The 27316-nt window shown below is 42.0% G+C and overlaps 1 protein-coding gene across 4 annotated transcripts in view; it reads left to right on the top strand.

The window, feature by feature from the left end:
• Hmgn3 (high mobility group nucleosomal binding domain 3) overlaps window positions 1-16991 on the top strand; it is a 38277-nt gene extending 21286 nt beyond the window's left edge. Inside the window, exons 2-8 of one of the 4 annotated variants that reach the window (XM_013116112.3) lie at window positions 6832-6882; window positions 12262-12291; window positions 14652-14702; window positions 15827-15940; window positions 16058-16157; window positions 16365-16422; window positions 16509-16991. In XM_013116112.3, coding sequence (XP_012971566.1) covers window positions 6832-6882; window positions 12262-12291; window positions 14652-14702; window positions 15827-15940; window positions 16058-16157; window positions 16365-16387 — 369 coding nt within the window. In that variant the 3' untranslated portion in view covers window positions 16388-16422; window positions 16509-16991. Of the gene's footprint in view, window positions 1-6831; window positions 6883-12261; window positions 12292-14651; window positions 14703-15826; window positions 15941-16057; window positions 16158-16364 lie in introns of all 4 variants that reach the window. The other 3 variants (XM_013116111.3, XM_013116113.3, XM_005073692.4) reach the window with 3 other exon arrangements.
• Window positions 16992-27316: the final 10325 nt, after the last annotated feature.

The following is a 27316-nucleotide window of genomic DNA, read 5'->3' as shown; positions in this document are numbered from 1 at the left end:
TTCTTGGTTCCTAGCCAGATTCCTCTAAGTCTGGTGTACACCAGGCAGTGAGGCAAGAACCTATTTGTTTGGTATGCCTTGTAGCTGGTGAAATTCTCCAACCCTCAGACCACTACAAGCCACCTGACTATGCCTCTAGTCCTCCCTCTCCTCCTTTCTTTTTCCTTATTTCACGTAATCCCCTGGTGCAATATGCTTCAATTCCTTCACAGTATATACCGCTTCCTCCTTCTTAATCCAGCCATGCAATAAGACATCCGGTAATGATGGTCTTCCCAAAACATCGTACCTGATCATTGTGAGCAAGAGGATGATGGCCAGTTGCAGAGGATCTGCATAAAGGAAACTTTAAGGCTCCTTTGGATGTACATTTACATTTACGATCTTTAAGAATCTTTAAGATCACCTGCACCTTCTGTTGTATAGCATCTGCATAGTAGTCGAGTTCCTGAGCTGCTTTCTCTAACCTCTGGCTAAGGAGTAATAAGTGTGACTCTTTAAGTTAAACGTCATTGTTAAATCACTCATTGATGTAGAGATTGAGCCTGTGACCGAGTTGCTGGGCACAGTTCTTGGAGCCAGGATTCAAGGCAGAGTTTTGAGCCTACAGCTTGTATTCAGGCCACTGGAGCATGTTGATCCCAGAGAAAACATCAGGTGCTCCTAACTGGAAATATGTCTGAGCTTGATAATATAAACCCCTGTGGAGAGACTGCCAAAGCAACCAGCCTTGACTGGAGTTGTACTCTGTCACATCTATAATCATATAGTTTACTCATCAGAAAGCATTAACATTTTCATTCTTCATGCCTTTTGAATGCAGTGCCTTTTGTTGCATCTAACATAAACATCATTAGATGCACGTGTAAAGACTGATGTCTTGATAATATTGCCTGCTACTAATCCATGGCATATAACACTGAAAGTAATGTTATTAATATTGAGTTTATAATATATATATATGCCAAATAAGTCAGTTTGCTATTTTATGGGTTATTTCTTTAATTTTTATTTATTATTTGTGTGTACACAAGTATGCATGTGTGTGCATGCATGTGTACATGTGCCCATATGTGTGCCACGGTGCTTGCATGAAGATGAGAGGGTTGCTTTCAAGGCTTGGTTCTCTTCACTATAGGTTCAGAGAATCTAACAGGTTGTTATGTTGAATGACAATTGTTTTTCACCCACTGAGCCATCTCACTGAGCCTATTTGTGTACTTTCTAATGGTGCTCCAGTCATCTGGGCCACCTATTTGTGCCATAGTTGTTTTTGTTTGTTGGTTGGTTGTTTTTTTGTTTTGTTTTTGTTTTTGTTTTTTGGTGTTGTTTTCCTTTGTTTTATTCAAATTAGAAAAAAGCTTGTTTTACATGTCAATCCCAGTTCCCTCTCCAGCCCCTCCTCTCCTGCCCCCCACCAGCCCCCTATCCAGTACCCTTTCTGCTCCCCAGGGAGGGTGAGGCCTTTCATGGGGGATCTTCAAAGTCTGTCATATCATTTGGAGCAGGGGATAGACCCACCCTCATGTGCCTAGGCTGAGAGAGTATTCCTCTATGTTGGATGGGCTCCCAAAGTCCATTCCTGTAGTAGGGATAAATACTGATCCATTACTAGAGGCCCCATAGATTATCCAGACCTCCAAACTGACACCATGTTTAGCAGGTCTGAGACAGTCCTATGCTGGTTTCCCAGCTATCAGTCTGGGTTCCATGAGCTCCCCCTTGTTCAGGTCAGTTGTTTCTATGGGTTTCTCCAGCCTGGTCTTGATCCCTTTGCTCATCACTCCCCTCATTCTGCAACTGGATTGCAGGAGATGGCTCACTGTTTAGCTGTGGGAGTCTGTTTCTGCTTCATCAGCTACTGGATGAAGGCTCTAGGATGTCATATAAGGTAGTCATCAATCTCATTATCAGGGAAGGGCATTTAAGGTAGCCTCTCCACTATGGCTTAGATTCTTAGTTGGGGGTCATCCTTGTAGATCTCTGGACATTTCCCTAGTGTCAGATTTCTCTATAAACCTATAATGATTTCCTCCATTATTGTATTTCTTTTCTTGCCCTCTATTCTCCCCCCCGACTCAACCTTCCTGCTCCCTCATATCCTCTTCTCCCCTCCTCTTCTCCCCTTCTCTTTCTCCTAACTCCCTCTGCTCTCCCCCATGCTCCCAATTAGTCAGGAATCTTGTCCCTCTCCTCTTATCCAGGGGACCATGTATGTCTCTCTTAGGGTCCTCCTTGTTGTCTAGCTTCTCTAGCAGTATGGATTGTAGGCTGGTAATCCTTTGCTCTATGTCTATATATGAGTGAATACATACCATGTTTTGTCTTTCTGTGACTGAGTTACCTCACCCAGGATGGTTTCTTCTAGTTCTGTCCATTTGCCTGTGAATTTCAAGATTTCATTTTGTTTTTTTCCCCCGCTGAGTAGTACTCAATTGTGTAAATGTACCACATTTTCTCTATCCACTCTTCGGTTGAGGGGCATCTAGGTTGCTTCCTGGTTCTGGCTATTACAAATAATGCTGCTATGAACATGGTTAAACAGATGTCCTTGTTGTATGAATATGCATCTTTTGGGTATATGCTTAAGAGTGGAATTGCTGGATCTTGTGGTAGACTGATTCCCATTTTCCTGAGGAACCACCATACTGATTTCCAAAGTGGCTGTACAAGTTTGCACTCCCATCAGCAGCAGAGGAGTGTTCCCCTTTCTCCACATCCTCTCCAGCATAAACTGTTATTGGTGTTTTTGATTTTAGCCATTCTGACAGGAGCAAGATGGTTTCTCAGAGTTGTTTTTATTTGCATTTCCCTGATGGCTAAGGATATTGAGCACTTCCTTATGTGTCTTTCAGCCATTTTAGATTCCTCTATTGAGAATTCTCTATTTAGTTCTGTACCCCACTTTTTAATTGGATTATTTGGTGTTTTGGTGACTAGGTTCTTGAATTCTTCATATATTTTTGAAATCAGCCCTCTGTCAGATGTGGGGTTGATGAATATCTTTTCCCATTCTGTGGGCTGCCATTTTGTCTTGTTGACTGTGTCCTTTGCCTTTCATAAGCTTCTCAGTTTCATGAGATCCCATTTATTAATTATCGAACTCAGTGTCTGTGCTACTGGTGTTACGTTCAGGAAACAGTCTCCTGTACCAATTTGTTCAAGGGTACATCCTACTTCTCTTCAAAGAGGTTCAGTGTGGCTGGATTTATGTTAAGGTCTTCGATCCATTTGAATTTAAGTTTTGTGCATGGCGATAGATATGGATCTATCTACAGTCTTCTACATGCCAGCATCCAGTTATGCCAGCACCATTTGTTGGAGATGCTTTTTTCCATTGTATAATTTTTGCTTCCTTGTCAAAATTCAGGTGTTCCTAAATATGTGTGTCCATATCAGGGTTTTCCATTCAATTCCATTGGTCTACCTGTCTATTTTTGTGCCAATATCAAGCTATTTTCAGGACTATAACTCTATAATATAGCTTGAAGTCAGGGATGGTGATGCCTCCAGAAGTTCCTTTATTGTACAGGGTTGTTTTGGCTATCCTGAGTCTTTTGTTTTTCCATATGAAGTTGGGAATTATTCTTTCAAGGTCTTGAAGAATTGTGCTGGGATTTTGGTGGGGATTGCATTGAATCTGCAGATTACTTTTGGCAAGATTGCCATTTTTACTACGTTGATCCTTCCTATCCAAGAACATGGGGAGATTCTTCCATTTTCTGTTGTCTTCTTTAATTTCTTTCTTTAAAGACTCCAAGTTCTTTCACTTGTTTGGTTAGCATTACCCCAAGGTATTTTATTTTGTGTGTGGCAATTGTAAAGAGTGATGTTTCTCTGATTTCTTTCTCAGCCCATTTATCTTCTGTATATAATATGGCTACTGATTTTTTTAGTTAATCTTATATCCTGCCATTTTGTTGAAGGTGTTTATCAGTTATAGGAGTTCCCTGGTAGAATTTTATTGGGTCACTTATGTAAATTATCATATCATCTGCAAATAGTGAAAGTTTGACTTCTTCCTTTTCAATTTGTATCCACTTGGTCTCCTTTTGTTGTCTTATTGCTCTAGCTAGAACTTCAAATACAATATTGAAGAGGTATGGAGAGAGTGGACAGCCTTGTCTTGTTCCTGATTTTAGAGGAATTACATTGAGTTTCTCTCCATTTAGTTTGATGTTGGCTGTTGGTTTGCTGTATATTGCTTTTATTATGTTTAGGTATATTCCTGTTATCCTGATCTCTCCAAGACCTTTATCATGAAGGGGTGTTGGATTTTGTCAAAGGCTTTTTCAGCATCTAGTGAGATGATCATGTGATTTTTCTTTCTCATTTTGTTTATATGGTGGATTTCATTGATAGATTTTCATATGTTGAACCATTCCTGCATCCCTGGGATGAAGCCTACTTGATCATGATGGATGATTTTTATGATGTGTTCTTGTTTTCAATTTGCCAGCATTTTATTGAGTATTTTTGCATCGATGTTCATGGGGGATACTGGTCTGTAGTTCTCTTTCTTAGTTGTGCCTTTGTGTAGCTTGGATACCAAGGTTATTGAACCCTGGTAAAAAAGAGTTTGGCAATGACCCTTCTGCTTCTATTGTGTGGAATACTTTTGAGGAGAGTTGGTATTAGCTGTTCTTTAAATTTCTGTACCATAGTTTTTACCTTCTAATTTTACAGAGTTGTAAAATATGTTAATTTGTTCAATTTTCTAATGAACCTTTTGTTTTTTAATATTTATACTATTTTTATGTCTCCCTGTGTGCATGTCTCTTTGTGGTTTTGTGAACATGAATGTAGATGTCCATGGAGGTGGGAAAAGGGCTTCAGATCCCCTGGCACTGCAATTAAAGGCAGTTGTGAGCCACTGATGTTGGTGCCCAGGTTTGAACTGCCACAGCAGTATATGGTGCTGCCTCAAGAAATAGATCTGAGCCAGGCGGTGGTGGCGCACGCCTTTAATCCCAGCACTCGGGAGGCAGAGGCAGGCGGATCTCTGTGAGTTCGAGGCCTGGCTGGACCGACAGCCTCCAAAACAATACAGAGAAACCCTGTCTCGTAAAACCAAAAAAAAAAAAAAAAAAAAAAAAAGAAAGAAATAGATCTGATAGTGCTAAGATCACTTCCAGAAGGATTCCTTCCAGTCTTGTGACAGAATTATGTTGTATCTTCAGCAAAAAAGATCTTGCCTTCAAGTTCTGGAATGTAATCAAGTGCATTGGCAATAGTCTATATTGTTTTGGGAGTCTCTTGAACCCTCCTTGTCGCACCTGCTGAGCAGCCTGCATCCGAGAATGTAGCAAGGTGGTCGAGATAGATGACACAGAGACTGGTCAGTTGCGTTAAGAAAACTTTATGCTCCCCAAGTCGGCTTAGGAGAATTCCCCAAGAAAAAACGCTTCCCTTTTTAAAGACTTCTGCCATCCATACACACACAATTCTCCAACCAAGCTCTCACACACCTCTCACAGCTCTCCCAGACTTCTCACCCTCCTGGCTGGTCGTTAAATCTCTGGCACCAGAATCCAGGAGAAACAGCAGGGAGCAGGAAGAAGCATCTAGCCTTAGGGGGGATCAAAGTCATGGTGTTTCAGTGAGCCCTATCAAGAGCTTTATAGCACTGAATTGTTTTCAGTAAACATTATCTCGCAGCTGCCTGCTCCCAGGCTGATGGAGGGGTGGGTTTCTGGCCAGGGTCTGTGATCCCCACACCTCCTAATATCTCAAAGGGAGGTTTCTCATGCCTGTAGCTGGGAGTTTTGCTCAATAGTCTGTGGCTCTTGATTGAAGTCTTAGTGCCTTGAGTGATGTCACTTTAGTGTGTGAATATGTGTACACATATGTAAAGGGAAGCCTTTTCCTTTGAGAGAAGCCTTCCCGCCAGCCTGGTTCTAGAGCCGCATCAGTCCCAAATAAACACACAGGAGGCTATATTAATTATGAAGCTGTTGGCCTTGTTTGTTTCTTACTAGCTAGCTCTGACTTAAGTATTTACCCCATAATTGTTAATCTTAAGTAGTTCTCTTACGGGAGAGGTTTCCGGGCTTCCTACCCCATGGCGCTACATCTGACTGTCTGTGTTTCTCCTTCCCAGAGTCCTCCTGGACTCCTAGTCCCACCTATCTAGATTCCTATTGGCCAGCAGTGCTTTATTGACACAGGACTTCCCCAACATACATACACTTTTATAATATCTGCATTTTAAAGTACACATAAAATAATCTTTCCCTGTAGCTTTACAAACATCCTTGATGTTACTTATCTTCCTTTTTCCCTTTATATTGCCCTCTATCACCTGCCTGTGTGTGTGTGTGTGTGTGTGTGTGTGTGTGTGTGTGTGTGTGTGTGTGTAAAATATACAACTTGGGGATAGGTAAGTGGATATAGTATTTGCTATGAACATATGAAGACTTGAGTTTGGATCACTAGCACTTTTATAAAGCCAGGTGTGGCATGTATCTGTATTCCCAGCTTTGGGGGCAGAGGTAGGCAATTCCAGAAGCTTACTGGGTAGTCAGCCTGGCCTAATCAACTTGCTCTGAGTTCAGTGAGGGACCCTGTCTAAAAAAATAATGTGGAAAGCAATAGAGGAAGACATTCACTGTTGACCTCTGGCTTCCATGTATGCACACAAGGGTGAGTGTACACACACACACACACACACACACACACACACACACACACCACCACCCTTGAAATATATACTTAATAAATGCTTTTTTCCCTGAAAATAATATATGGTTGTATCTGGTCCTAGGAGTCATATTAACTGTATATGTTTTAATCATTTTTATGTGATTTCAAACTGATATGTTTTCTTTCTAGTCTCCAGAGAATACAGAGGGCAAAGATGGAACCAAACTAACCAAACAGGAGGTAAGCGTACCTTTGACTTGCCTACATAGGTCTTACTATTGAAATGTTTCATGTTGTCTGCACGTGAAGGAATGCCATTGCAAACGAGCCTTCTGAGGCTAAAAGTTAAAGATTACATGTAGGCTTGGGCATATTTCATTGAGCACATTGATGAGGTATTTTCCGACGTTGTTTGTGTTTCTGCCTGTTGGTCCTGCTGTCTGTCAAAGTGGATATTGAGAATTCCTTCTGGGCAGGGAGAAGATAATAGGTAAATTCATCAAGGAAAACAGGGCCAGCTTTTCATAACAAGAAAATGAAAGGTTGTTGATTTCATAAATTTTCTGCTCCAGCGAGTGAATTATGAATTCCTTTTTTGATTCTGAGTATTTACCTAAGAGGATTCATCTCTACAGACAAAACTATGGAAAGATTCATAATACAGCAAAATATTGAAGCTTTTTTCTAATTGGGAAAATTCTTAAGTTATTCAGATAACTAATTATCCCATGACTCAAAGAGGTTCTGTGTTAAAATACAGAAGCCTGGAGAGGGGTTAAGAACTTGGAAGAGGTGCGTATGTCTGACCATTGATGGAGACACTGACAGAGATATCTTCAAAAGTCAGAAGTGAGATGTATCTGTGATGACAGCTGTTCCCTTTTGGATAGAGCTTTTCAGTATGTGGAAAACTTCAGCTCTCACACTTGAACTTATAAACTGAAAGGGGTCACAAGAGAGCACCAACAGTATCCAGTTACAGACCCCTTTGATGGTGTGATTCATATTATGGTTAATAATTCAGAGGAATTCGTCGCGATATCCAAACCCCCACATAAGCTTTGTACGTGGACATTCATTCTGCCAAGGAGGAAATCTGTACCAGAAGCTGTAAAGACTTAATGTAAAAACAAAACCGCCTGCCCTGATCATCCATATACCAACAATGAGCTGCTGGAGATAACATGACACAGAAATCCACAGTCAAGCCACCACACACATGCTGTAGTTAACAACAACAAAAAAAGATAAACACATAGAAAATGGCAAAACACAGTTTTTAGAAGAATTGGAGTGTAACGTCAGTGTTTTTGGATTTAGGTACCACACACATTTCTCTCTGGGGGCTGACATTTAACTTGATCCATCAGAAAGCCTTAAAACCATTGCTAAGTGGTGACACTTGACTACAGAAAGCCTTCCCAGGCCTCTGTGCTGGAAGCAGATCCTGTTGGCTGGGATAGACATAAAAGATAAGCATGAGTTTTGTGTATATCACTTGGTTATGTTAGCCCAAGGACTTTTATGCTTTATGCTTTTCTGGTTTGTTATTTTCCATTTTATGCTATATATTTTTATAGTATTCCTAACAAAAAGATTTTATAGACAATGCTTTAAAAAAAAAAAACCTGTCAAGCACGCTAGGGCCAGATTAAAACCCATCAGATGTCTTCAGGACATCAGCACAGTCGTTTGAAAGTAGAAGGTCATCAGTTAGCATGAGTGTTGACTAATGTTAAAAGCTGCCAGAAGTGCACTGATTGCTCTCCCCCACGCTCCCCCCAGTGAACTGAAATTCAGTTCAAACTGAATTTTCCAGTTATGCCATTTCGTATGTCACCCAGGATGAACAGATACCGGTTACAAAGGGGGCTTTCCTTTTGAAGACTTCCCACTATGGCTGTGGTATTTGGAAGGCATTGTACAGAGCCTTGCGCTTCAGGAGACTGGACAATAAGTGACCTAAACAGTGTACCATCATCATTACTCTCTGCCGTTTGCAAAGCCTTTTCGTATCAGAGCTGTTCAATAGCCCTAAGAAGCATTCCCCGCCCCACCCCGCCCCCTCTCCTTGGTGGAGATGGGACCCAGTACCTTGGATATATCTCCTTTAGCACCTTGCTGCACCTGTGTCCCGCAGGTATTCCTTATCAAAAATGTATGCTCACCTATAGATTCTCCCAGTGCTGTTCCAGGATCCCACAGTGAAAAACAAACAAGACTCGCCTTCCTAAGGCCTCCATTTTAGTGTAAAAGAGAGTAAAGTAAAGCAATAGCACATTTGCTATAAAAAAAATAGAGAAGACATAGCGTCTGTCAGAGCAGTGCAGCCAGGAGGATGCGGTGATCCCTACTCATCTCAAGGAGAAGGGTTCTTAGAGAAACAATATGCTTTTCTCCAAAGGTCACAACTTGTAATTAGCAGAATCAGGAAAAACACCTGAGGCCCTGGTTCCCGATCCTTATTCGCCACCCACCTTTTGTACAGGGCTTCAGCTGAGTGACCCCGTTCCTATTTCTTCTTATCTATTGCCCAGCCAAGGCTGTCGTTCTGTCTTTCTCTGTCTCCCAGCTTTGAAAAGAATGCCGCTTATACTGAACTTCTCGTTTGTTTGTTTTTGAGAATCAAAAGCAATCCGACTTTTAAAAGAGCATGCTGAGACCCAGAAACAAGGTTTGAAGCGATAATCAGCAAAATCTAGTAATTCTACTTGACTACCCCCCCACCTCCCTTTGAACTGTGTGAGAGTACATGTGTGTGCTGCATTTGGAGCTAGAATGTTGAAATAGACCCCGTGTCTTTCAGCCGGAGGCCTCTCTGTCCATCACTAATGCTTAGTGAATAATTCTGATGTCTCCAGGATCTAGAAACCACAGTGATCTGGCATCCTAAAACTCTCCATCCCTGTCTGAGAGCCACTCTTTGGACTACTTTCCCTCTGATCTCTCACCTAATCAACAAATTAAAAGAAACTCCTTAACAGCTCCCCTACCCAGTTCTACCAAGGCCGAGCCTTAAATGAATATTTCAAATGCTTTCATGTTTCAAAGAGGAATAAATAGCAGCCTAGTCTGTTTCGTATCCAATAAATTTAGTCCAATCATTTATAGATGTTAAGGCTGTGGAAGCTTAAGGAACTTTCCAGGAAGGCATGCTTAAGCAGTACTGCTTACTGAGTGAAAGGTTATCCTCAGCCTTCACTGCACTGAAAAAAAAATCCCTTATGGTGATTACTGGAAAGGAAGCTTTAGAGAGTCTTTTTTTACGACACAGAAGAGCGGGTAAATTTTAGGTAGGAGGTCATAAAATAATTTTATGGTACGTCATCTACTTTTTAGAGTCTGGCTGGGTTAGACAGCTGATAGAGACTGTTGTAGTAGCCATTTCGCAAGCCTTTCTTTTGGAATGCTTATTCTGAACCTAAATTAAGTCTGTGGATCAGTCAGCTGGAGGCTCGCCCTGTAGAGCAAGCTCTGATGAGACCATCCCTCCAGAAAACCTATTCTGAGTATTCAGATGTCGGCATAGAGAGGCGGGGTTTCGCAGTTGGGAATCCTTCACATGATTTTTTTTAACCTCTCTTTAATAAGATTTTGCCAACAGTGACTGATTGGGAATTGGACAGTTATGTATACTGGCTAACGTGTTTTTGGCTCCTTCCCGTAAGTGAATTATATATGGTTTTCTGGCGCTTGCTTCTCCTTCCATTTGCCTCAACACTCACTCAGGGTCCCTGCTAGGCATCGACAACACTGAAATAGAAAAGAGGTGGTGCTTTGGGCTAGGAAATACAGATGGGAGATGCACAAAGAAACTGGTGAAGGGAAGCCAACAGAATACTTGTAGGTTGACAGCCAAGCAGGACAGGATTTGGGTAAGGCCCATTTGCTTCCTGCTTTCCTTCAGCAAGGAGGCTGCCACTCTTCCCCATGGCGAAGGTTGTTTTCCCGGCTGTACTTGTTAGATGGTGGGAATATGGTTGAGGCCACACAGAAGCTTCAGAGCTGCGCTCTACAGTAACCAGGGGATGGGGATGGGGGTGGGAGTGGGGGGTGCCCTTCTGTTCTCCCACATTCAGAAACCACGTTGAAGCATGGGGCACAAATGTTTTGCACAGCTTAAGTGGACATGTTGTCCTGTCTTCAGCAATACTCAGTATGGTTGATCATCCTGAGAAAGGCATGGCAGGATTTGACGCTGACTCCCAGGGCCTTGTGGGTGTGACATCACAAATGCACCCAAGAGAATCCTAGCAGGCATCTTGGTGTTTTCAGTGGAGAATTTCTCCTGCATCCTTCTCTACTGACCACAGTCATGCCTCAGGCTGTGCCCTGACACTTATGTCCTATTCTGGGTAGTAACTGTGTCTCCATCAGCATCTAACCCTGGTTCCTATTCTGTGTCTATCCTGTTAGATGGACTTATACTCAGCTCTGATCGTTCCTTGAGACCCTGAGGTTAAAACTATTCATGGAGGCTCTGGCCCTTGGTTTCTTTATGTGCTTTAAAGAAAGATGAGTTTAGCTCTGCTTGTGACTTTCAGCAAGGAGGTTTTATATGTGTTGATGTGAAGAACTATTTCTTCCACTATGACCTGACCCACTGACTTCAGCACAGAGTCAGGAATTTCTACGATTCTTCTCAATCATGACACGAGTTCCCACTGACCACTTTTGCTGACCCACTTAAGAAAAATTGTTTGGAAGCATTTTAGCTACCATAATGAGTCAGCCTTACAACCCTGTGTGAATCAGGGGAAAGCTTGAGTTCATTTATTCAGCAAATATTCTGGATATGTTTAAAAAGCATTGACTGTTCTACTGGAGAGAGAAAAGGTGAGTAAAATGGACAGAAAATATGGAGTAAAATTTGCAGAGGAAGTCAATTTTAGTTTTAAAAAGTTAAATCCCCTTACCCAGGAGAAGTAGGTTCTCCCAGGTAGCAAAGAGTGTCAACTTTGTGTCCTGGATGTTTGTGTTATTTTGTATTTTCTCTATGGTCTCATTGGCTATTAACTGGTACAATCCTCAAGAGATTTTCTGGAAAAAAAATAAATTCAGTCAATATCTACCTAACCAGTTTTCTAAACTTTTGGAATCAAGCGACTAGTGTAACCTGTTTTTAGTAGATCATTGTGTTGATTTTGTTCTAGGTTTGAAAGAAAAATATCTTTCTTACCTGTGTAAGATTTGCAGTCATTGTTTTTCTTGAGGTAGCAGAGGTGGGAAAGTTCCGTGTTGGTTTCTGGGTAATTACTTAAGTCTGTTAACCAGCTTAAGGATTTGGGCTCTATTTTAAAGGAACCATTAAGAGTTCCGACGTCAGCTTATCACAAAAGAAGCGGTCGTGTGTTAGAGTGGAGCCGGGGTTCCTCTCTTTCCCCCTTCTGCCAGCACTCTGAACTGGGGGAAACCACTTGATGGAAGGTGAGCTGCATCTTGGAGCAGCCCTTTCTCTGACGCACCCAGTGGACTTGGTGTATTTCGTTATGCTAACCTGTAGAGGAGGATGAGTGGCATACATTTTATTCTTTCAACAAAGTAGAATGTATCAAGAATGAGTTATTAAAACCAGCCCAGATGTTTATAATCGCCAATTTTTTCTCCATTCTTTCGTAGCCCACACGGCGGTCAGCCCGATTGTCAGCGGTAAGTACCTCAGAGCCCTCAATGTAGCTTCTTCCCAAAGCAAAAGGATGATTAGCTGGCATTTTCCTTGAGTTTGTTTTCCTTTTGGAAAGTACTTGGGGGATCTCAGTTTCTAGCAAATCTGACCTGTGTTGCCATGCAATTGACTTGATTATCTGTGTCAGTGAAAAACAGTGGCCAGGTCTGTTATCAAGAAAATAAAACCCAAGTAGATTGAGATAAATCCCTGAGAAAAGCAAGTACATTTGGCAGATCTTGGTCTCCGAATTCTCCAGCTGTTAATACTGATATGGATCCAGAATGTCAACTCTGTGCTCCAGCTCCTAGCCAGCCTGGACATGCTTCTCCGTGGCCCTGCTGCTCCTCCCTGGCAGTCTGCTTGTCTGTTCGTTCTTCCTCGTTCTACCAATGAACAGACCAGACTGACTCTGGCAGAGGATTTTGCCCCAAATTCCTGCAGTCTGAAAAACATGGGGGAAGGTTCACTGCCAGCAGACCATCCCCACACTGAGTGTCACAGACACTTCTGGAATGTGTGGAAGGGGATGGCAGTACCACTTAAGAGCCCATAGAACAGCAGTGTCGGTCAACAGAAAGACTGAAGAGCTGTTGCTGATCTCAAGCTGGTTAAGGGAATAACACTTGGAAAACTGAAATTTAAAAGAAAGCTTTTCGAGAGCACCAGGAGCCAGAAACTCCTTTCCCTGAGAACATGTCCTGTGGGGCCAGCACAACTTCATCTGAAGCCAACAGTGTTCTGTACTATAAACCTCCTGAGGGCTGGGAAGATGGCTGGGTAAGGAGTTTTCCATGCCATGCAAGCATGAGGACCTGTGTTTGGATTCCCAGCACCCACAAAAGGAGCGAGGTCTATCAGTGTGTACCTGTGCAAGACACACACACACACACACACACACACACACACACATATGCAAGAACCGTAGTTTCTTAGTGCTATCAAAACACTGAATGCTGAATCAAGATGAAAGGTCTATCTCACAGAGAACGATAAAAGTGGAAACAGTTGACTAAAAAAAAATCAAGATGACATACATACTAATCTGTCAAAACTTACAATACCAAATTTTCAAGTTAGGACTTAGGAGCCCTGAAAGCTGTGTTTGGGAAACAGACTGAAGATTCAGAGAGATAAGAACACAAATAAAAACTTTCTTACTTTCCACTTTTTCTATTTTCAAGGTCATTTTTTTCTTCTCTTTTAAAAGTGTATTATTACTACATTTGTTTACTTGTGTGTTGGGAAGTCCGAGGTTAACTGGCAGGAGTCCGTTCTCTCTTCCCACCCTGTGTGCCCCAGAGGTTAGCAGGCTTGGCTGCAAGCTCCTTTACCCACTGAGCCATCTCGCTGGCCCTCCTCTTTGGAGTTTTGAGACTGTGTCTCACTCTGTAGCAGAGACTGGCCTCAAACTGGCAGCCATCTCCTGCCTCAGTGTCCTGAGTGCTGGGATTGCCAGAGTGGGTCACCATGGCTAGCTTTGTTTTTCCTCTAACAGCTGGTCTTTTGGAGCTGAAATGTCTCTAATTAAATGTTACACATAAAGGCTATATTCAGTGTGAACTCCAGATCTTTTGCAGATGCTGGAGAGAAACGCACATTTTCTTCACAGGGGACACCCTGGACAGTGTTTTCTATTTTTAAAACATGCTTTCAGTGCTCGGGGAGATGTACACATTTTAAACCTTTATTAGAGAAATATTTGGCCTAAAATACCCACAGGAAAAAAATCTTAACTTTTAATAGCCAGACAGATCACCGTAGTTACATGCTTAATAAAAAGCTTCAGAGACAAAGGGACACAGTGTCTTGGTGTTAGCATCGTCCCTTAAGCCGACATTGGAGAGGATGAAACAGGAAGTGGTTTGGCTACAGAACCTGAAATCTGTGTCAGGGGGAGGGAGTTGGACATGGCTTTGTAGAACATCACAGGCCTCAGCCTTGGTGACCGATGGACAGTGCACTTTGCCTGTGATATGCTGGAATTTCTAGCCTGTTGGGAAGGCCGCTGAGAGTGAATTCATCAAACCGTTTAGCCAAGGGTCAGAGTCTCTCCTTTTGCTGTGGTGTTGTGAAAAAAAGGAAGTACAGGGGTATCAGAAAGAGAAACTTAACCCTGCCCCGGAGAGCCCTACTGGACCAGAGCCTAATGAGTTAGTCTGCTTCTTATTTGCCCATCACTTGCAAATCCAGGATGGAGATAGCGCCTGATACTGAAAGGACCAAGTCAAAATGCACAGAGCCACAGTCAGGACCAGTGGTTGTCTTTTCGGCCCATTTGCCGTTGTTTTTGGTGCTAATGGTGTCAGTTTCAGTATTTGTGTGATTTAAATTACTTCTGCAGAAACCTGTTCCGCCAAAACCCGAGCCTAAACCAAGAAAAACATCTGCTAAGGTAAGAGGCATTCCCCTCTTCCCTCCCTTGGCTTTTCTAAACAATGAATATTTTACTCATTATAATTCCATGCCTAAAAATCATCTGAGGAGAGATCCTGTTTAATGAGACAGGCGAAAATGTACAGACCAGAAAGTGGTCCCCAACACATGGGCTTTCTTTAAAGACACGAGGGCCGTTTTGTGCAATAGCAGGAATGTGTTTTCCATTCCGTCAGCGAGGTGCCGGAAGCATGGCAGGTTGCTCTGGGCAGCCTCGTGTGAGGAGGGGCCTGCCAGCTGGCCCAGAACATGCACCCAGTCACGTGGTGGTCTGGCGGGGTTAGACCTGGCCCTGGACCCCACTGCTGCCACCAACACCAGAGGTCAGAGAGAGGCTCACAGCCTCATATTAACGACTAGTAGATGGCTATTCCCATGACTAGCAATAAAAATATGATCATTTCCTCTAGTTCTGGGCACTTTACTCAGTCTTCCTCAGCTCGGTCTACTCTATTGAAATAGATATGACTGCCCTGTTTGGCAGATGAGGAAAAGTGACGAGCATTAATGCCGATGAACTTAGCCACAGTGACTCTCGCGTGCTGCGCCCCCTCAAAGCACACACACTGACTGAAATTGCGTGCGGTGGTGAATCTGGATTTCCAAAGCAGAGCTCGGCACTGTGGCTCAGTCAGGACATTAGCAGCATTTCTTCCGCTGCGCCTTCATCTTCAGGGCCTTCCCGGCTGTGTAAGATGCGTGCCTCCCCATGACTTGTCACATTGGGGAGCCACAGGAACAACGCCCCCGGTGGGTGGGTTTTTCCCCAGGCTTTTCCCCTTTCACAGGGTCCTGTGGCTGCCCTCTCCACCGCATAGCTGCTCCTAGTAAGAATGTCCCAGGAGTGAGCCCTGGGCCACTCACCGTTTTCCCACAGAACGGAAGCGCTGGCGGGCTCAGTAAGCAGCCTGTTACAGTTTTAGGGCAGTGCAGTGTAGTTCAGGTAAACCGGCATAGTTGAGTCCCCACTCTCGACGAAGGCCGCCATGGCAGGTGTCACTGTGTCTGGCTGGGTTCCAGCGGGAGCTTCTAACATCTCTCCGCACCTAATGCACTCTGTCTCCCTGTGCTTCGGTCCATCAGAAAGAACCTGGAGCAAAGATTAGCAGAGGTGCCAAAGGGAAGAAGGAAGAGAAGCAGGAAGCTGGGAAGGAAGGTACTGCACCATCTGCAAATGGTGACACTAAGTCTGAAGAGGTACTTGCCACGACCACCTCCCACTGACCAAACCAGTGTCAAAGACACTGCTCGATCCTTCAGCTCTGGATAGCACGTTCATAATGTCTCTCTTTATCGCCTGTAATGTTATTGCAGATCCACATCTCTCGTTCAACTGTTAATGTCTCAGCCTGCAGAAGCCCCCCACCCAGCACACTGTCAGTAAAGGGGCAGATTGAAACAGTGAGAGTTAAGGGTACAGTAGACACTCTGCATGTTTGCAGTGACTAGAATCAGGTAGTAGCTTGCTGGTTTTTTTTTTTATATTATTATCATTATTTATTTATTTTACGTACACTGGAGCCCGCAGGTAAGGCTTCTGTGGTTGCTAAAACAGCAGAAAGCAATAAATGCCGCGACGTTTTGGCATGACGCATTTCTGCCTTCTTTGTTTTCCACTCAGAGTTGAAGTGTGTTTCCAAGTAGACCTGGAAGGAAAACAAGAGGCCAAATGCTCAAAAGTGTGTTTCCTGGTGGGTGGGCTTTCCTCTGGTTAACTTGTTTTAGTGGTGACTATATATTGTTTTCTTTCTTTTCTTACTCACAGGCACAGAGAACTGAGTCTTTAGAGAACGAGGGAGAATGAATTGTCTTGGAAAACTGGGATTGATTTCACGTACCTCTTGGGACAACTTTTAAAAGCTATTTTTACCACGTATTTTGTAAATGCTAATTTTTTAGGACTCTTATTAGTTGGCATAAAATATATATAAAGATGGACATTTTATCCTCTTATGGTGATGTTTTTTGGAAATTTCCATCATTCTCAAGTAAAATAAACACCAATTTAATATCGGAAGCTGTGTGTAAAATGGATTCAGCATTCCATGCCCTTGCTTTAAAAGTTTAGTCCTGTGCATACTGTGGTGTTTTTACTGTGCATAGTTGAATTTTTCATGCAATTTTTCTAGAGCAATAATCAGTGGTGCTTTTGTGCCTAGGTTTTATGTGATTTAATGAAATATGGATAGTTGTGGCCACCTGCTGACTATTTGTGGTTTAAAATAAAAGTTTTCTTGTCTGCAAAATACACACCTGTTTGTGTCTTTACTAAATTTAGGAAGTGATTCATTTGACTATTGCAGATGATATAAGGAATTTCCATAGTTGGTACCATGATGTTATCACTAAGAAGTCAGACAGCACTGTTTCATATTTTTTGGACTTTTAACATTATTATTTTAATAAAACATGTATGACTGTCAGGGTAAAAGAATTACGTGGACCTCTCTTTGCAACAGGCATGGCCAGTAATGGTTGTCATGTACAATAAAGTTTAATATAATACTGACATTTATAATGTCCTTAAAAACAAGATGGAGTTCTGCTAAACCATAGCTAGAAAAATAAATGAATAAAAACAAGCTGGGTAGGGTAGCATTTGGGAGGGAGAAACAGATGGATCTCAGTGAGTTTGAGGTCAATTTGGTCTACATAGCTAGTCCAAGGCCAGTCAGAGTTACTAGTGAAACCTTGTCTTAAAAAAAGGAAGGAGGAGGAAGAGGAGGAAGGAGAAGAAGAAAAAACTAAGTTAGGGCTCCTCTTTTAATGTCTCCCACTTTCCGAATGGCACCATGTCAGATGTGTATAGGAGTGCTTCCCCATTTGTGAGGACACCGGGGTTGTCAATGCTCTTGGCCCCATGTAGCCACACTGCAGCCTGTGTGAGCCCGAGAGGAACACTGGCCACCATGTTATTAGAGTGCCTTTGGAGGTGAGGAAACCGGAGTATGTGACAACAATGGAATGGGAGAATCCAAGCTTGACTTACTGCGTTTTAAATAATGCCTTTCTGTCCATGGAAGGGCACAGCAATGTCGGGGACAAAGGAGCTATTCTCAATGTAACTCATTGTTTATGGTCCCCAGATATGAGCCCCACTCCCGGAAAGCTGAATGCTCAGGGTTCTGCTTATACGGAAACATCTTGTAAGTTGGAAAATAGTGGCTACATTGCTCAGGGACTTGTAGAAAGAGACTGCTGGTCCTCAAGACCTTACATGTTCCCAAAACAAGGCCCCTCCTTGCACGTGCATTTGGTCTAAGTACTTAAACTTGTATCATTGTTCAAAATCTATCATTAGTCGATCACAACTACAAACCACATTCTGTTCAGAGTAATCTTGTGTCTAGTATTCCTTGACTTCTTATTGTGAAATGTGCCTGAATGCATGAGTTTGGGTTGTGCTGAAAGCGGCTTTCCCCTCAGGGAAAAACGTCTGCTACCCCATGGCTATTTTACAAAAAGGTGTGTTCAACATTGTGTAAATGCACAGCTGAAGCACTTTGCTGGTTCCTGTCTAGTTCAGGGCTGGACTAGAATGCCCATAAATTTACTTTTTAAGAATTATAGGGTGATACAGATGATTTTAAAAATACTAGGTGTTGCAGAAATACATAGAGAAGTGAATTCTGTTTCTCTGTCCTCATTTCTGTGTCTCAGAGGCAATCACTGTGCATTTGTAATGCATGGGTGTTATTTTTAAAAGAGGGAATCTTACCAGGTTTCAATTTATTCAGCTAGTAAAGTATGATTGAAGATAGATCTCCCCAGCTCTATTTCTAAGGTTGTAAGCATGTAACCTAGACACAGAGGAGTAAATCAAAGAAAATATACATTTAACATCTTTGACTATTGCCCAAAAAATGACACTCATGTCCACTCCTGCCAATGGTATACGAATGACATCACTCTTGTGTTTGCCAGTATCTCACTTTGTCCAATCTAATAAATGAAAATTATCCTCTAGTGTTTTAATTTTAACTTTTAATTTAAATCACTTCTGAACATTCTGTTTTTGTCTGTCTTTCCGTTGCTATATTCTAAGTCATCACTCATAATAACCATCAGTGGTATGTGTCTTAAGTGGTTAGGCTCACCCCTCATTCACAACTACTGTGACTACTGTGATGATTCCCTAGTACATTCCCTAGTACATGAAGACTCATGTACACTGTGTCACAGTAAGAACACATTGCTTGAGGTCACACGCCGGGTGTACTACCCCTTAGGCTATAGTTGATACACTTTCAAAAAGAGTTCCCCTTCTCCAGGATGCTTGTGTGTCAATCTGCTTGAAATGACATCAACTCTGAATCTTGAATGACTGAGTCAAACTGTTCTCTGTTCTCGGTGAAGGAGAGTTGCATTATATATACAATACTGAGTGCACACTTAGAATTGCATTAGGTATACAGTCATGACTACACACTTAGAATTTTCCCTTGAGGTTGTCCAGTGGACTCTAATGGAGTTAGAGTGGGCTTTATAGGCACAGAGCCATGAAAGTCCTATTGCTTGTTCTGTGATGAGGCAACTCATCTATCAGGGTCTAACAATAGATAAACACTCTTTAGTGTACATTAACATAAATAATATACTTGTAAAATGATTTCTTTTTTTCCCAAGTTTTGTAAGACTTTGCTCTTCTGACTGTGGGTAGAAGTGCTATTCTTTTTTTTTTTTTTTTTTTTTTTTTTTTTGGTTTTACGAGACAGGGTTTCTCTGTATTGTTTGGAGGCTGTAGAAGTGCTATTCTTTAGTTTGTTAGCTGAGCAAGGATAGGGAAGCCATTTCATCTTAGCTACTCACATGGTAATGTCTTTGAATGTTTTTCTCATAAGCATGAATTTCGAACTTTTATTATTTTCTATTAGTTTATTCAGAACATTGACTTTTAAATCTCATAACAATTATAGTTATTAAGATAATAGATAGGATTTATTTAATGTCCTGTAATAAACATGGCATATAAATTATTAATTTAGGAGATAATTTATGAATTCTTTAATGTCATGTTCTATCTTCTAGTCAAAAATAAGGCCATCTTTCCAGCATTAAATGGAGGGTCTGGCTCACTTTAATCTGCAAAATGCATCTCGTGGGAGAAGAAGTTTAAAAATGATCTTTATATGTCACATTTTCTGACCTTTAAATGGGCAAGACTTCTTGGGTATGAAACCAAAAGCACAAGAAATCAAATAAAAGAAATGGATAACATCTAAATTTAAAACGTTTAGGACCATGAATACAACCCACAGAATGGAAGAAAAATATTTCAAATTATCAGTCTCACATAATAATCTTAAATTCCAAGATACACAAAATAAACCCACTCTAAAAGTGGGGAGAGGACTTGAATAGACATTTCTTAGCACATACTATGGTCATAGGCCTATGAAAGGATGGTCAATGTCCTAGTTAGGGTTTCTATTGCTATGATAAAACACTGTGCCCAAAGCAACTTGGGGAGAAAAGTTTATTTGGCTTATGATTCCAACTCACTGTTCATCACTGAAGGAAGGCAGGACAGGAACTCAAACAGGGCAGGAACCTGGAGTCAGAGCAGAAGCAGAGGCCATGGAGGAGTGCTGCTTACTGGCTTGTTCCTCATAGCTTGCTCAGCATTGTTTCATTTAAAACCTGTGACCACCCAGCTCAGGGCTGAGCCCACCCACAATGGGATGAGCCCTCCCTCATCAATCACTAATTAAGAAAATGCCCTGGGGGATGGAGTGGGGATTGGGTGGAGGGCTGGGGAGGAGGAGAGGGAGAGGGAGCTGGGATTGGCATGTGAGGCAAGCTTGTTTCTAATTTAAACTAAAAAAAAAGAAAAAAAAGAAAATGCCCTACAGGCTTGCCTACAGCCTGATCTTATGGGGGCATTTTCTAAACTGAGGTTCCCTCCTTTCAAATGACTCTTGCTTGTGTCGGGTTGACATAAAATTATCCAGAGCAGTCAGCGAGGGTACTCACCATAATGCCATCAGGAAAGGAAGGAAACAAGTTCAACAGAGAGTCTGGAGAAACAGGAGCATTTGCCACTGTGTGATATGTAAAAATAGGGTAGGATTTGGGGGGGGGGGGGGTGTTGGTTACTCCTCAGATAGGCCAACATGGAGTTCTCACCCATCAATTCCACTCCTAGGTCTAAACTGAAGAAGACTGAAAACATGTTCAGACAAAAATTTGTGTCTGAGTTTTCATAGAAGAGTATTTCCTAATAGCTCCCAAGTGTAACAATCCACATGCCTATCAATTTATGAAGAGATAAAAAATAAAGACTGTGATATTTGGTAGTATCCGGCTGTAGAGAGGAATGTGCTGTCACACGATGGGTTCTGGAAACATGCCATGTGAAGGAAGACATACAGGAAAGGCTGCATGCTGTTTCCATTTATGTGAAATACTGAGGGTAGAGGAATCCATAGGAACACAGATTAGACTAGTTGCCAAAAACTAGGGGAATGTGGGATGGGCAGCGACTGCTACCGGGTAGCGGGATCTATGAGGAATGATGAAATTTGAAACTCATGGTAACACAACATTTAAGTCTATCAATAGCCACTGGCTGACAGTTTACAGAGAAATATAATTTACAAGGCTGTTGAAAGTGCATGACTTCCAGAAGATCCGGGTTTACAACATTTTAGGTGTATTTATTTAATTTGTATGTCAGTGAGTGTTTTGCCTACATGTAGGTATATGCATCCCATGCATGCCTGGTGTCTACTGATGTCCAACCCCCTGGGACTGCAGTTACAGATGGTTGTGAGTTGCCATATGGGTGCTGGGAACTGGACCTGTGTCTTTTGCAAGAGCAAGTGCTCTTAGCCTCTGAGCCATCTCTCCAGCCTCTAAGATCTAGGTCTTCAATCCCAAAGCTACTCCTCAGTAATTGTGTGAACCCAGGCAGGTGACTTCACATCTACCTATCTCTACAATAGAGATGATACCTGCTTGACAACGCTCTTGAGACTGAATGAAAGTCACTGTGAAATCAGCTAGTATGAGTATCTAAAATACTATCGATCATAAACATCAGTTGAACTAGAATTGGATAAGTACGCATAGCCTTTGAAGGCAGGTAAAATGAAGCCCCAGGTGTCACCTGAAAGGCAGTGTGCTCCAATGGTCAGGCCATGAACTCTAAAGCCAGGCTGCTACCAGTTCAGCCTCATTTTTATTACTTACTGCCTATGTGTCAGTGAACACTTTAACCAGTCCTTCTCTACCTTAGTGTTTCTATCGATAAATGGGAATACATGTATTTTTTTTTCTATAAGGCATTACAAATCATCTTTCTATAGGCCATATTGATCCTGTTAATTGAAATGAGAACCATTAGTTCCTAGATAGTAGGAAGGCAGAGTTTGTCCCATTCTCCCTGTATCTCTTGAGATTGAAATGTTGCAGAGGAAATGCATGCTGAATTGAATATCCCCATCAGTGGACAGGGAAGGGATAGTCTTGTAACCACGGCTGTGTCCATCTCATTAAGTTACTGTTTATACAGACTTTTAAAACATTAATCCCTTAACCTCAAGAACATCTTTTTGTTGGTTGTGGTCCTATTCTTGTGACAACATTTTTTTAGCCTGTGTATATGGAGATTTACTTTACATCTAGCCCCAACTTTTTTTCTATAAATACATACTGTGATTTATGCTTTCATTTTAGGTCATAAAGTACTTTACTGGTAAACGGAGAATATTCCCTTAGAGACCCTATACCTGGGCCTAGACTAATGTGTCTCATGAGTTCCTTGAAACCCAGCCATAAGCTGGGTCCTCTATAAGAGCAGCATGCACACTTAATCTCTGAGCCATCTCTCCAGTTCCACAAAAGTACTTTTTAACTGCTGAGTCACTTCCGCTTATTAATCCTAGTTCTGTTAGGATTCAAGCGTATGAATGAAGTCAATTCTGCCTTCTGACTATGCCATCATCCAATCCAAAACACTGCTGCTCACCCACCCTCAGGGATTACAGCACTAGCACACAGGTTTCTTTTTAAATGTGCTGTATTTAAACAAGCCTTTTAAATGCAGATATTTGAGAAATGAAAGGAGGTTTTCAAAAGCAATCACATTCAGGTTAACCATGGGAAATGCTTATTTTCTTACTTTGAGCCTGCAAAACTGACTTTAAGTACCTATACCCACACTTTCCTCCAGTTTCCTGCCCTCTTCATAATTTTATCATATCTTCTGTGAGTACATACCAAACTCTAGCTAAAATATTTTACTTGGCAGATCTCTCCAGGGTTACATCAGAGCCATATCATTAATAAAAATATAATGTCTAAATATGAGGCATTTTGTAAGATTGCAGGGATACATACAATAGTGAGATCAGTCTCTCTGTTCTTATGGGGCTTAGATTCTAGTGGAGAAGTCAACATTCATTATATAGTAACACAAATAATGCACATTGTAGGAGCCATTATAGAATCCTAACCTCTTCTACACTAAACTCTGTCAGTCCTTTAATGGGCTTTATTTCGAGGACTATATCTCATGGTCCTAAAAGATGTTAGCCATAAACAAATGCATAGAAACTAAATAAGTTAACTTTCTGAATAACATTTTTTAAGTATTATTCATCTGGTTGCCATAAAGTACCTGCCAAAAAATAGCTATTTGAGTTTGACATGGTTTAGTCACACTTCCAAGAAATAATCTGAAGAGACCTGGGAACAGAGAACTAAATGTATCACCCAATATTATTCAGTGAATAAATGGTGAAACTAGAATTTAAACTCGACAGGCTGCTGCATCACCTGTGCAGTTGATAAGAAAGGAAACATATTTTGGAAATACGTGTGAATAGAATTCCTTAGCAGGTAGATCCAGGGAGTGCTGGGGGTTCGACCCTCTCCCTTTTGCCCTCTAACTAGCATTCTGTGTAAGGATGCACTTGCAGAATTAGACCCAGGGCACAGCAATGCCATGCCCTTGGAAGACAGAATTCAGGGGTTTCAGTAGTACACATTGTTTTCCAAGGCCATTAAGTGGACTGATTAATTTTACAAAGAAACCCAAGAGCTCGAAGGGGATGGGCCTCCTCATTAACTCTTCCCTTTCCCAACTAGGCAGACCTCCACGTTGTCAGAACATGCTAGCTCACAGCAGCAAGCTTGCTGTAAAATTCCAGTGGCCTGGGAAAATGCGCCTCTCCACTAATTGATAGTTGACAATAGTCCAAATCTAAATGGCATGGGCTTCAGAATTTCCAAACAGCGTGGTAAAATTGTCATGCCTGAAAGAAATCACATGAGGTAAGACCCATCCAATTATCACAGTTTCTATTTTTCTCCCTTTGTGAAATACCAAGTACTTCAGTCGGAGAGTTCTCAATTTAACAGACAGCAGGTTCCAAGACTTTGCAAGCAGTTTGACATTTTTTTTAAACCTACTACCTGAATCTAGACTGCATTTTGACAAAATCCACACAAAATCATACAGATGGAGGGTACCACACAGGTGCGAGCAGGGCTGTGAATGGCCCAGTGCAGTGGCCCCAGGGCTGGGCATTGATCTCTGAAAGCGTGTGTAATGCGCTAACAAGGATGCCATTCCTCCTACCATGACCAAAACCCTGGAGGTGAGCAACTCACCAGAGGGGAGAAATTTGCCAGTGCCAGGAGTACATGAAAACTAGAGCAATTCAAGACCCCAAGCCCCTGGTGCTACTTTATTCTGCTAAATTGAACCTAGTGACTAAATAAACCCGTAAGCAGTTTTAGTCTATGCCCTTCTGTGAAACTTTTTTGTTTGTTTGTTTGTTTTGAGACAGGGATTCTCTGTATTGTTTTGGAGGCTGTCCTGGAACTCACTCTGTAGACCAGGCTGGCCTCGAACTCACAGAGATCTGCCTGCCTCTGCCTCCCGAGTGCTTGGATTAAAGGCGTGTGCCACCAACACCCAGCTTCTGTGAGATTCTTTAAGTAGCTCATATCTCACCTACAACAATATATAAAAAAAGGGGGGATAACTCCAAACCCTGTGCTTTGAAATGTGCTTTGGTCTGGCCCCTACCAGAGTGTTTTCAATCATTAAAGAACTTGATTGTAAAACAAACACAATTACATATTGTTCCAAAAACCTGTTGTCAGGAGAACAATAACAACAAAAAAAGAAACAAGTTAAAAAACCAAGGAAGGAAGACAGCTAGTAATGTTTCCATATATCTCCATTTGTAAAAATAAATAAACTGTACAAGAGCCATGTAAAGGGGATAAAGTCAGTCAGCACTGGCAAACCTATTGGGGTGCTCCCTACAAGCAAGTATCGCTAGGCCATGCTGGAGACAGAGTGGGCGAAATGTTGTTTCCAGCAAGTCCTAGCTAAGTGTGGTGTCCTTCTGTTGATTTTCATTCTTTGAGTTTCTGATTTCTGCATACTTTGAAGTTTGCCTCAAGGGAAAAAGTTGAATTGGGACTCTGTGACTAGAATCTTTGGCCTGGAAGGTTGGCGCCTTCAGCTGTTTCTTATGCCAAGATTTTGAGATTCCATTCCCATTCCAAAAGCTGAGAGGAGCTTCCTTGCAAGTTCCTCTGAAAGAAATGAATGAGACAAAAGTCCAACAGAGTTCTGCCTTTATTGGCCCTTAACTAGCTTAATTAGCCTGGTGAATTAGCAGCGTCGAAGGCAGAATGCGGACTGCACAGAGTCCCGCTCGGAGGTGAAGACACGCTGGGCACGTGGGGGTGGGGGACACAGCTCATGCGCCAGGCAGGGCCACTGAAGTGGTCACAGGAAGAGACTTCAGAAAAACTGCTATCGTCTTTGCCTTGTCCCACAGGAAATGGGGAGTTTTTGAACTCTGAGACAGGCAAAATTACATTTATTCCCAGAAAAGACTTAACAATGCCAAAACTAGAGGGCAAAGGATGTTGCGTCACGGACACCTTTGGATCCAAAGGAAGGAAAACTTTAAGGTGGTTCGGAGTAGCTCTATTCCAAGGAGAGGTAAGAAAAAAGCAATGATTGAAAACTGCAAATGGCATTAAATACTGCAGACGCGATCCAGATCAACCCGGGGAATCCGCAGCTCTTCCGACAAGAGGTATAGCTGTTGGCAGTGGGACTTCTCAGAAAGGGTGCGCCGTGCATGTATGTCAAAGTTCTAAACACTTTAAAACCGAGGGAAAAAAATCAGAATATTCAATATGTATATCCTTTTTTAAAGTTAGGCTCTAGACTCAGATACTATAAATGGGATGTATTTTTACATCTACACGAATGTTCAGTGGGATATGAAGAATTGCCGGGCAGTCACACATTTACGTAGGGAGGTTTGCACATTGCTGGGTGGGATGCTGATGTGTGCCTAGGAAATGCCAGGGCCTCATCCGGGAGTCTCCCTCACGGACTTCTGTGCTGCGTCATTGACAGCCAACAGTGACTTCCCAGAGAACTGTAACGCCCTTTGACGGCAGGAGACTCGACTCAGAGCTAGCAACGGAGAAGCCAGCCATGGCAGTGCGCACACAGCAGACACCACCACATGCAAGACGCAGGCTCTGCCCATGAATGCCACCAAATGTTTTGGAACTGTCGTCAGTCACACCCCTGCTTTATTTTCTGACCTGGAAGTGTGTGTGTGGGGCGGGGGTGGGGTGGCTCTCACTGACAGTTATGAATAACTGCAGTTGTAAAGAAATATGCATAAGCCTATGAATCCAATATGTAATCATAATCACAGAAATAACTTAGCAGGTAACTATGAACAAACAACCCGTTTCTGAAATCAAGGAATAGATTCTTGGTTCTTATTGCTTTCACATGGACACCCCGGTGGGTGGTAAGGGCTAAGACCAGAGTCTCCTTCCATTGTTTTCTTCTCGTAAAGGTAACAGATTTTATTCTGTTGTTGAATGAAAAGTTGCTGAGAGGCAAATCTTTCTTTACCCTCAGACAACAGAGTCCTATTTATAGAAAATCTTAAGGTATAGACACACAAGAACAAAGACTTTTAACAACAACTTCTTTTATAGTGCAGTAAGATGGCAGCATCTAACATATTAAAGATCAACTGCATTTCAATATACTAGCAATGTATACTCCAAAGTGTTCTAAAACTCTACTATGGTGGTAATGTAACTTGGCAAATTTGCCCACAAAGCAGCTGAATTTTCTGCTGAAAAAAATACTAGTGTTATGTAAATTATTTCTCCACAAAGTTGTGTGTGTGTGTGTGTGTGTGTGTGTGTGTGTATGCACGTTTATTCTCATATGAATGCCTGTGTAAGCCAGAAGGGGACGTTGGATCTCCTTAAACTGGGGTTAGAGGCAGTTGTAAGCTGCCTCGTGTGGGTGCTGGGAACTGAACTCAGGTCCTCTATGAGAGCAGCATGCTCCCTTACCAGCTGAGAAGTATCTCCAGGTCCTTCCTTATACAGTCTTAAAAATTGAGAGACTTGGATTTTGGAGTTTCTTTGGGGGGTGGTTATTTTGTTTTTTAGTAAGATGATGAAGAACATTTTTTTTTCCACAGAAGAGAGATTTTACTCAGCACACATGCCCATGTCTGTAATCTCTGGTGTCAAACACTTTGACCTTAAGAGTTTTCA

This window comes from Mesocricetus auratus, unplaced genomic scaffold (genome assembly GCF_017639785.1).
Source record: "Mesocricetus auratus isolate SY011 unplaced genomic scaffold, BCM_Maur_2.0 Super-Scaffold_100691, whole genome shotgun sequence".
NCBI lineage: Eukaryota > Metazoa > Chordata > Mammalia > Rodentia > Cricetidae > Mesocricetus > Mesocricetus auratus.
Note: the sequence above shows the minus strand (reverse complement) of the source record. Positions and strands in the feature narration are given on the sequence as shown.